This window comes from Uranotaenia lowii, chromosome 2 (assembly GCF_029784155.1).
Source record: "Uranotaenia lowii strain MFRU-FL chromosome 2, ASM2978415v1, whole genome shotgun sequence".
Classification (NCBI taxonomy): domain Eukaryota; kingdom Metazoa; phylum Arthropoda; class Insecta; order Diptera; family Culicidae; genus Uranotaenia; species Uranotaenia lowii.
This window is the reverse complement of record NC_073692.1, coordinates 412,475,465-412,487,616: the sequence shown is the minus strand read 5'-3', so window position 1 is coordinate 412,487,616 and position 12,152 is coordinate 412,475,465. Positions and strand designations below refer to the sequence as shown.

At 31.5% G+C, this 12,152-nt stretch overlaps 1 protein-coding gene across 2 annotated transcripts; it reads right to left on the bottom strand.

Annotated features, from left to right (window-relative positions):
• Window positions 1–919: 919 nt before the first annotated feature.
• LOC129745449 (helicase POLQ-like) lies at window positions 920–11,743 on the bottom strand. 2 transcript variants are annotated; one of them, XM_055738537.1, is made up of 7 exons: window positions 11,260–11,743; window positions 10,189–11,193; window positions 9,271–10,115; window positions 2,058–3,011; window positions 1,614–1,997; window positions 1,416–1,550; window positions 920–1,225 (listed from the first exon to the last, which is right to left on the bottom strand). In XM_055738537.1, the coding sequence occupies exons 1-7, from the start codon at window positions 11,573–11,575 to the stop codon at window positions 1,151–1,153; spliced, it is 3,714 nt and encodes a 1,237-aa protein (XP_055594512.1). In that variant the 5' UTR covers window positions 11,576–11,743; the 3' UTR covers window positions 920–1,150. The 2 variants fall into 2 exon arrangements, with proteins under 2 accessions (XP_055594512.1, XP_055594514.1); XM_055738539.1 differs by having other exon boundaries at window positions 10,189–11,190.
• Between the last annotated feature and the right edge of the window lie 409 nt (window positions 11,744–12,152).

Sequence of the window (12,152 nt, the reverse complement as noted above, 5' to 3'; positions counted from 1 at the left end):
ATTCTTGTTAATCTTCTCATTTTTGTCACTTTTGCTATTTTCGGTAGTTTTTAACCGAGCTCTGTCAGATTTGTCAAATTTTTTTTATTGTCATTTAAGTAATTTTTGATACTCTTGTTATGGTCTGATTTATGTCATTTTTATCACTTTTATTTTTTGTCATTTTTATCACTTTTATTTTTTGTCATTTTTGTAATTCTTGTTTTTTGGCATTTTTGTCATTTTTGTTATTCTGGTGATTTTTGTCTTTTGTTATTCTTGCCTTTTTTGTCATTCTTGCCATTTTTGCCTTTTTATCATTTTTGACAATTTTATCATTGCTGTCATTTTTTTATTATTTCCCTCATTTTTGATTATTCCTTTTTTTTTTTCATTTTCGTCATTTATGTAATTTTTTTGTCCTTTCGGTATTCCTTGTAATTTTTATTATTTTTGTCATTTTTAACATTTTATGACGTACTTGTCATTTTTTCATCTTTGTAATTATAAGTCATTTTAGCCTTTTTTTCATTTCAGTCTTTTTCTTAATTATTGTCATTTTGTTATTCTTGTTTTTTTTTGCCATTTTTGTTATTTTTGTCATTCTTGTTGCTTTCGCCTTTTGTTATCATTTTTGTCATTCCTGTCGTTTTTGTAATTTAGTTTGTCATTCTTGCCATTTTGTGTCAGTCTTGTAATTCTTTTTGTCATTTTTGTTATTCTTGTCATTTTTTTTCCCATTTTTGTGTTTTGTTATTTATATCATTTTTGATCATTTTCGTCTTTTTTTTATCTATATTTCGTTATTTTTGTCTTTCTTGTAATTTTTGTTATTTTATCATGATCTTACTCGAAAAAGATACAACGGGTAAGCTCAGTTCTCCACTCAATGAGATATCAATGGTTTGTGATAAACAACGGAAACTAAAACCCTGTAAGGTAATTTGTTTAAAATTTATTCAACTCAATTTTCTAATCATTATTAGTTAACATAAGATGAACAACCACGCTATAACAATCTATGAAATAAGGCATTGAGAAAGTTCCATTACATATTGTTTTTTTTTAATTCACCGTAGCAATGCTTCATAATTTTAATTTTAAATAATTGACTAAGAATGATGAATTAACAATGAAAAATCTATGTACAACATACCTGAAATTTCCAATATCAACGATCCTCTAACACTTGAAGATATTCGTTGGCTTGATCCTTCAGCGCTTCCATCTCTTCCATCAGTTTGGCCTTAAAAAAGAATAGAGAAAAAAACTGAAGTTGGATTGCAACAACAGTGACATCTGGTTGTGAATTTGAAAACCTCGCAACACGTTTGAAGTCGCGCGACACTGGTTTATGTTGCACCTTTCCTTCAATCGGTCACTTGTTCGATTACGTTGAAGATTTAAATTTAAACGACATTTTAAATTGTGCTTACCTTTGCACTCAGAATCAACTGATTGGCCGTCCGATAGTTCATATGCTCAACCGATTCCACCAGATCCCGGGATTTCGCTTTGGCAATCGAGGTGATCGATGTGAAACCTGCTCGAAAGAGTTGTCTCGCTCGACCCTAGAATGATAATGAAAAATCTTTGAGAAAAGTGTCAATTTTTTTACATAAAAAGCAACCTACAATTTTCACAGCCGGAAGTTCCATCAACGGAACCAATTCAGCGGTACAACAGTGAGCCAGCCTGGGGACCAGAATAGCGAAAAGTTGCCGGAAGGCCCACAGTTCCGGTAGCTCTTCACACATCCGATGCAAACAGGCAGCCGTTGATGCGGTGTTGCTCATCAGGGTCTGGATTGAACCGGCGTCGACTTTGTACTTTAGGGCCACCTGCTGTGGGGCCCGTAGATTCCACAAGTCGTACACCATCAGCACCCGGTAGAACCGTCGAATAGTAGGTTGAATGTCCGCCGGTACCGTACGACGACTCAGAATTTTGGAGATCGTAAAATCACCGATATGAAACCTTTTGGCGATCAGCGTGTCCTCGTTGGAAATTTTATCGAACTAAAATTTAAGGATAATTCTTACAAATGTTTAAACGAGGATTTTTTTTTAGATACTCACAAAGAGAACGTAATCTGAATCTGTGGGTCGAACTTCTCCACCGTCCTCTAAAACCACAATGTAGAGCAGATGTAGTTCGTCCAAAACGTTAAGCCGTTCGCCAACCCGTTTTAATTCGTCATAAAATCGGATTGCCTTTTCCATGTGAAATCCTGCACGGATGGCCGCTTTCCCCAGTCGGTTCACTTCCAATCGGGAGGTTTTCTTCAACATTTTTACCACCCTACCTTCCTGAGAAGAACCCTTTGCCCCAGGGATAACATTCAAAGTGTCTGTTTGAGTTCCTTCCAGCTCCAGTTGGCTATCATCCGAGCCATCGATTCGAATAGTCATATTGGCCGGATTTCGCGTACAACCATCATTCCTTGCTTTGATGGCATTTTCGCGGTACAGCGTTTGAATTGCCTGATCAGTAGCTCTGGCAAAGTTCACTCCCAAACGTCCCGCTTGAATGGCCAACAGAGTCCTCCGCACAAATTTCTGTATATCATTCCTGGTGGCACAGATTCCCAGTCCCACCGAGCTTAGAATGAGATTTTTTAAACTAATAAAATCGTCCACATGGAGCGATGAGTTGGCCTCATCCATCGGAGAGCACAGCAAGTCACAAACGGCCCTAATATCCTTGGGAGCGCAGATCAAAATGCTATCTCCGCCTGTTTCATCGCCAAATCCAGCTCGACCTGCCCGGCCAACCATCTGTTTGTAGCGACTGAGCGACAGGAAGTTACTGGCTATGAACGGTGAACGGATGATAACCCGTTTGGCGGGAAGGTTCACTCCGGCTGCCAAAGTGGAAGTGCAGATGATACAGGACAGGATTCCGGTGCGGAAGCCGTCCTCGATCAGTTTGCGCTCGTCGAATGTGAGGCCCGAATGGTGGTAGGCGATTCCCAGCTGGAAGGCGGGCGGAAGAAGCGGCGCAAGGGATCCGTCCGCCTGAAGCGATTTGATCTGTTTGATTGAGAAATTAGACGAAGTGTAAGAAATTAATTACTGTTTACGCCTACATAAACAATATTTCGGTATGAAGATTTTTTACAGCAGTAATCTTACAAATTTATCAGAAAAACACTCATGTTTTTTTCAAAAAAAAAAACTTTTTTTCGATCCTGACTTTTGAAATGTTTTTCTTTTCATATTCAAAATTTTATATAATTTTTATACAGATAAACATTATGGTTTTGAATTTTCGATTTGAAATTTGTTCTCTTTCTAGTCATTATTGGTTCATTAACTGGTCAATTATAAGTATGAATATATATTTTTTGGTCGCTTTTTTAAAACTTGAAAAAAATGATAAAAATGATAAAAGAGGCCAAAATGACAAAAATGACAAAAAAGACAAACATGACAAAAAATTTAAAAAATTAACAAAACTAACTTAAATGACAAAAATGACAAAAATGACCACATGACAAAAATGACAAACATGACAAAAATGACAAAAATGACAAAAATGACAAAAATAACAAAAATGACAAAAATGACAAAAAAGACCAAAATGCCAAAAATGGCAAAAATGGCAAAAATGGCAAAAATGGCAAAAATGATAAAAACGACAAAACTCACAAAAATGACAAAAAAGACAGAAATGACAAAAATTACAGAAATAACGAAAATTACGAAAATAACAAAATAAAAAAATGACAAAGATAACAAAAAATTACAAAAATTGCAAAATTGATAAAATTGATAAAAATGACAAAAATGACGAAAATAACAAAAAAATTTCAAAATTACAAAATTACAAAATTGACAAATTTGATAAAAATGACAAATATTACAACAAAGACCAAAGTGTCAAAAATGTCAAAGTGACTTAAAATAACAAAAATTAAAAAATTACGAACATGACAAAAATGACAAAAAAAACAAAAATGACAAAATAACAAAAATGACAAAATAACAAAAATAACAAAAATGACAAAAAAGACAAAATTTAAAAAATGACAACAATGACAAAAATGACAAAAATAACAAAAATGACAAAAATGACAAAAATGACAAAAATGACAAAAATGACAAAACTATCAAAAATAACAAAAATGACAAAAAAGACAAAAATAACAAAAATGACAAAAATAACAAAAAATTACAAAAATTACAAAAATTACAAAAATTACAAAAATTCCAAAAATTAAAAAAATTACAAAATTACAAAATTGACAAATTTGATAAAAATGACAAATATTACAAGAAAGACAAAGAGCCAAAAATGTCAAAATGACTAAAAATAACAAAAATTAAAAAATGACGAAAATTACAAAAATGACAAAATTGACAAAAACGACAAAAATGACAAAAATGACAAAAATTACAAAAAATGACAAAATTGACAAAAATGGCAAAATACAAAAAAGGAAAAAATGACAAAACTAACAAAATAAAATAAATGACAAAAATGGCAGACAGACCAAAAATGACAAAAAATAAGAAAAATGACAACAAAGACAAAGAATCAAAAGTATCTAAAATGTCAAAATGACAAAAATGACAAAAATAACAAAAATGACACAAATGATAAAAATGACAAACATGTCAAAAATGACAAAAACGTTAAAAATGACAAAAACAACCCAAATGTCAAAAACAACCAAAATTAAAAAACGACAAAAATGTCAAAAATGACAAAAATAACAAAAATTGAATAACGACAAAAATGTCAAAAATGACAAAAATAACAAAAATGACAAAAATGACAAAAATGACAAAAAATTACAAAAAAAAAATGACAAAAATGACAAAAATGATAAAAATGACAAAAATGATAAAAATGACGAAAATGACAAAAATGACAAAAATGACAAAAAATGATAAAAATGACAAAAATAAAAAAATCACAAAATACAAAAATGGAAAAAATAACAAAACTGAGAAAATGACAGAACTGACAAAATGAAAAAAAAAATAACAAAAATTAAAAAAAACGACAAAAATGACAAAAATGACAAAAAATGACAAAAATGACAGAAATGACAGAAATAACAAAAATGACAAAAATGACAAAAATGAAAAAAATACAAAAATGACAAAAGTGACAAAAATGACAAAAAAAATAAATATGACAAAAATGACAAAAATGACAAAAATAACAAAAACAACAAAATACAAAAATGGAAAAAATAACAAAACTGACAAAATGACATAAATGACAAAAATGGCAGAAAGACAAAAAATGACAAAAATAAGAAAAACGACACAAATGACAACAAAGACAAAAATCAAAAATGACAAAAATGACAAAAATGACAAAAATGACAAAAATGACAAAAATGACAAAAATGACAAAAATGACAAAAATGACAAAAATGACAAAAATGACAAAAATGACAAAAATGACAAAAATGACAAAAATGACAAAAATGACAAAAATGACAAAAATGACAAAAATGACAAAATTGACAAAAATGACAAAAATGACAAAAATGACAAAAATGACAAAAATGACAAAAATGACAAAAATGACAAAAATGACAAAAATGACAAAAATGACAAAAATGACAAAAATGACAAAAATGACAGAAATTACAAAAATGACAAAAATGACAAAAATGACAAAAATGACAAAAATGACAAGAATGAAAAAAATGTCAAAAATAACAAATTTACAAAAATGACAAAAATTACAAACTTGACAAAAATGACAAAAATGAATAAAATGACAAAAATGACAAAAATGACAAAATAGACAAAACTGACAAAAATGACAAAAACGACAAAAATGACAAAAATGACAAAAATGACAAAAATGACAAAAATGACAAAAATGACAAAAATGACAAAAATGACAAGGATGAAAAAAATGTTAAAAATGACAAAATAACAAAATTGTCGATAATTGTCGAAAATGACAATAATGACAAAATTGTCAAAAATGTCAAAAATGACAATGATGACAAAAATGACAAAAATGAAAAAAAAAAGGCGAAAATGACAAAAGAGACAAAAATGACAAAAATGAAAAACATGACAAAAATGACAACAATAACAAAAATGACAAAAATGACAAAAATGACTAAAAATTGCCAAAATGACAAAATGACAAAAATGACAAGAATGAAAAAAATGTCAAAAATGACAAAATTGTCAAAAATGTCAAAAATGACAAAACTGACAAAAAATGACAAAAATGACAAAAATCGCAAAAACGACAAAAATGACAAAAATGACAAAAATGACAAGAATGACAAAAATGTTAAAAATGACAAAATAACAAAATTGTCGAAAATGTCGAAAATGATAATAATGACAAAAGTGTCAAAAATGTTAAAAATGACAATAATGACAAAAATGACAAGAATGATAAAAATCACAAAAATGTCGAAGATGACAAAAATGACAGAAATGAAAAAAATGACAAAAATGCCAAAAATGAAAAAATGACAAAAATGACCAAAATGACGTAATGACAAAAATTACAAGAATGAAAAAAATGTCAAAAATGACAAAATTGTCAAAAATGACAAAATTGTCAAAAATGACAAATTTGACAAAAACGACAAAAATGACAAAAAATGACAAAAATGACTTAAAATGGCAAAAACGACTTAAAATGGCAAAAATGACAAAAATGACAAAAATTACAAAAAATGACAAAATTGACAAAAATGACAAAAATGGCAAAATACAAAAAAGGAAAAAATGACAAAACTAACAAAATAAAATAAATGACAAAAATGGCAGACAGACCAAAAATGACAAAAAATAAGAAAAATGACAACAAAGACAAAGAATCAAAAGTATCTAAAATGTCAAAATGACAAAAATGACAAAAATAACAAAAATGACACAAATGATAAAAATGACAAACATGTCAAAAATGACAAAAACGTTAAAAATGACAAAAACAACCCAAATGTCAAAAACAACCAAAATTAAAAAACGACAAAAATGTCAAAAATGACAAAAATGACAAAAATTACAAAAATGACAAAAACGAAAAAAATTACAAAAACATCCAAAATGACAAAAATAACAAAAATTGAATAACGACAAAAATGTCAAAAATGACAAAATTAACAAAAATGACAAAAATGACAAAAATGACAAAAAATTACAAAAAAAAAAAATGACAAAAATGACAAAAATGATAAAAATGACAAAAATGATAAAAATGACGAAAATGACAAAAATGACAAAAATGACAAAAAATGATAAAAATGACAAAAATAAAAAAATCACAAAATACAAAAATGGAAAAAATAACAAAACTGAGAAAATGACAGAACTGACAAAATGAAAAAAAAATAACAAAAATTTAAAAAAACGACAAAAATGACAAAAATGACAAAAAATGACAAAAATGACAGAAATGACAGAAATAACAAAAATGACAAAAATGACAAAAATGAAAAAAATACAAAAATGACAAAAGTGACAGAAATGACAAAAAAAATAAATATGACAAAAATGACAAAAATAACAAAAACAACAAAATACAAAAATGGAAAAAATAACAAAACTGACAAAATGACATAAATGACAAAAATGGCAGAAAGACAAAAAATGACAAAAATAAGAAAAACGACAAAAATGACAACAAAGACAAAAATGACAAAAATGACAAAAATGACAAAAATGACAAAAATGACAAAAATGACAAAAATGACAAAAATGACAAAAATGACAAAAATGACAAAAATGACAAAAATGACAAAAATGACAAAAATGACAAAAATGACCAAAATGACAAAAATGACAAAAATGACAAAAATGACAAAAATGACAAAAATGACAAAAATGACAAAAATGACAAAAATGACAGAAATTACAAAAATGACAAAAATGACAAAAATGACAAAAATGACAAAAATGACAAAAATGACAAAAATGACAAAAATGACAAAAATGACAAAAATGACAAGAATGAAAAAAATGTCAAAAATAACAAATTTACAAAAATGACAAAAATTACAAACATGACAAAAATGACAAAAATGAATAAAATGACAAAAATGACAAAAATGCCAAAAAAGACAAAACTGACAAAAATGACAAAAACGACAAAAATGACAAAAATGACAAAAATGACAAAAATGACAAAAATGACAAAAATGACAAAAATGACAAGGATGAAAAAAATGTTAAAAATGACAAAATAACAAAATTGTCGAAAATTGTCGAAAATGACAATAATGACAAAATTGTCAAAAATGTCAAAAATGACAATGATGACAAAAATGACAAAAATGAAAAAAAAGGCGAAAATGATAAAAATAACAAAAATTACAAAAATAAAAAAAATTATAAAACTGACAAAAATGACAAAAATGACAAAAATGACAAAAATGACAAAAATGACAAAAATGACAAAAAAGACAAAAATGACAAAAATGACAACAATTACAAAAATGACAAAAATGACTAAAATGAAAACATGACAAAAATGACAAAAGAGACCAAAATGACAAAAGTGTCAAAAATGCCAAAAATTACAAAAATGACAAAAAATTACAAAAATGACGAAAAATTACAAAAATGACAAATTCATAAAAATGACAAAAATTACAAAAATTTAAAAAAAGGAACTATGACAAAAATGGCAAAAATTTTAAAAAAATAAATTGGCAAAAATGACAAAAATGATAAAAAAAGACAAGCTTAACAGAAATGACAAAACTGACAGAAATTACAAAAATGACAAACCTGACACAAATGACAATATCGACAAAAATAACAAAATTGACATAAATGACCAAAATGGCAAAATAAAAAATTGACAAAAATGGCAAACTTGACAAAAATGATAAAAATGACCAAAATGACCAAAATGACAAAAATGACTAAAAATGACAAAAAAACAAAAATGACAAAAATGATAAAAATTACAAAAATTAAAAAAAATAACAAAAATGACTAAATGGCAAAAACTCCAAAAATGACAAAAGTGTCAATAACAAAAATAGCAAAAATGATAAAATGACAAAAATAACAAAAATAACAAAAATGGCATAAATGACAAAAATGACATGATTTGATGATTTGGCAGTTTATGCGTTTTGCGGCAATCTTTGTTAATTTTTTTATTTCAGTAGATTTTGTTAGTTTTTTTTTCAATTTTAGTGTTTTTTCATTACATTATCACAGATGTGAGTTTTGATTTAAAAAATAAAGATATTTTTACTAAAGATATGCTTTATGAATGTGTAGTTGATATGTGATTAAAATTGTTCAACAGCATATGTAATTACAAAAAATTATCTAAACTTACCAGCTCTTCCTTCTCGGCGGCTCGATGCAACGTCAGCTCCCGGGGCAGATGCTCCGTCAGAAGGGCACACAGCTGCTCGCACTGCCGCTTGGTGGGACAAAATATCAAGCACGATCCACTCGGCACAACCTCAACCACAAGTCCTATCAAATGATCTGGATCTATGCGTCGTTGTGCCTCCGAGTAGCCAAAGTCCAGCGTTTGCTTACTTCGAAAGGCGTCTTCTAGTTTCCTTGCACCATTGTTTATCTCCAACAGATCAGTGCCACACTTGACGTACTCTTTTAGTTCAACCGGTCTGAAATCTCGACAGTAGATGTCTGCCGTCATGAACTTAGCAATTTCGTCCAGATTTCCAATGGTCGCACTCATCCCCACTATCTGAATACCCGCTTGGATGGCTTGAATCTTGGTGATGAGAATTTCCAAATTGACACCCCGTCGATCACCTCCGATCATGTGCAGCTCGTCGATCACCACTAGCCCGATTTCGTTGGCCCGATCAGCTTCGATCAAACTGTCCAGCAGCACCAAAGCCTTCTCAATCGTACACACAAAAATGGAATTCTTTTTGCGACGCTTCCTAGGCGGAATGACCCCCTTTCCGCCACTGTATTCCTCGACGAGGAAGCCCATCGTGACGGCAAATGGGGACAGTGCGGCAAGTTTTTCCTGGGCTAGCGAAACGTACGGAACGATAAACATGGCATTCCGGGACCGCAGCAATACTTCCCGGAACATGATGATTTCGGCAACCAGAGTTTTGCCTCCGCTGGTTGGAAGCGCGTAGATCAGATTGTTCCGTTCGACGATGGCTGGAAGTCCGAGGCACTCTTTCTGCCAGCCTAAAATGATCGAAATAGACATTAAAACTAAAATCAAGATTTTCAATTAAGATCCAGATTAAAATAAACTTACCATACATTTCAGTTATTCCTCGATATTCCGTCAACAGCTGTTTGATTTGCAAGGGCAATCCGAAAAACGGTCCTTTGTCTTTGAAATAAGACGAAACAAGTGGAGCAGATTTACGCGCTACTCTTTTGGGTGATTCCACAGGCCGTTCGATGGCTGCCTTTCGGGCTTCTTCCGCTTTTTTATTGAAAATTGTTTTCAGCATTGAACGATTGGAACTTGCCGACAGCTTTGGCCCAGCTATCGTAACATCCTCTTCCCAATCGATATTCGCGACAACTTGAGAGGGAACCATTTCCCCGTTTCGATTCTCGACAGCGTCCTGTTGAATGTTGCTAACATCCGTAAGGGTTCGCTCGAATTGGTCAAACACATTGTCAATTTCCCGCCGATGCTGGCTGGGGCAATCGAATTCCCGAATCAACTGACTGTCCAGTTGATCGTCGACCAGATTGGCCGCATTTTCCTCCAACATGCTTCGTTCCATCCGAATGTACTGGGAACCGATGACATTGTTCTGAACGATCGAAAAAGAGGAGTCCCCACTTTTCAGAGTCGTTTCGAATCGAGTGACATGTTTGCTTCCCAATCGATCTGCTTCGTCCAGCAAAAGCTGACTACAGTTGAGGAAATCTTCGTCGTTGGATAGCTGATAGCACGGGAAGGCGTCATCGTCCGGTTCCGGTTCTTTGGCATTGTCTTGATCCATATTGAATACATTAACATTAGAATGCTGTTTAGAAGCAGTCCCTTCTGGGAAATCTCTAGTTTCCAGTTGTTGGATCTCCGAGAGCGAGAATATTTGCGAATCCCAACCGAAAGGATCAACTGTTGTTGGTTCCCTTGAAACCATGATAGGTGCGGACGGCTTTTGACTGCTTCGTCTAAGCAGCTGCTGGGTGAAAGTCAACTTTGGTGATTGCATTTGGAATCTGTTCTCCGGTTCATTCTGTCTGGCTACTTTCCGTTTCGGGGACTCGTAACAATTGTGTGGTTGTAAATGTTCTTCTGGAAAGGAGAATATGTATATTTTGATACAAGATTAAAAATCGAACAAATTTGCGGAATACTCACCTGATAAAACAGACTTCTGGCCATCTGCCGGATTAATAAGGCGTCTACTCTTGGACCGGGAATGGGCATGCTGCTCTATCTCGTTGAAGTCCACCCCGCCCAACAAAGTATCGTCCATATCCATTAGGCTGCGGGTGGCCGTTTTCTCAGGAGGTACCACATCCTGTTTTGTATCGCGGATATCCGGTGGAAATGTTCTACGTTGATGTGGGTTTTCAAACCTGGACACGCCAGACTTGGTCGTGGTTGATGGAACAGGTCCATTGTAGCGGGATGCAGTCCTCGGATTGGCAGGAACTTTAAACGGAACACTCATTCGAATACAGATGTGCTCAAGCGTTGATTTCCTTTGCTAAAACGTAAGAACACTTGAACTGCCTTCCAGGACACAGGACGCACATTTATAATTCCATAAAGCTACCATAAAACCAAAATATATTCCAATCTCTCGCGAAACAGCACACAATTCAGCCAAGTTTAAACACGATCGAGAAAAACGACGAATTGTTATGATTTCCATTTTTGAAATGAAATATTTCAAACGCCGAACGCGCGCTGATGTGCAATTTTTCAAACACCGAAAAAAACTTTCAACTCACTTTACGTTTCTAAAAAACGACAAAAATCAGGTAAAAATCGAGCTTCTTGAAAAATAAAAAATCGAAGTATTTACTTATCAAAATGCGGGATCGAAGCCCCAAGATATACGTTTGTAATTTGTACTTAATTTGTCATTTTTGTAATTTTTTTGTTATTTTTGTAATTTTTGTCATTTTTGTAATTTTTGTCATGTTTGTTAGCTATGTCATTTTTGTCATTTTTGTCAGTTTTGTCATTTTTGTCATTTTTGTCATTTTTGTCATTTTTGTCATTTTTGTCATTTTTGTCATTTT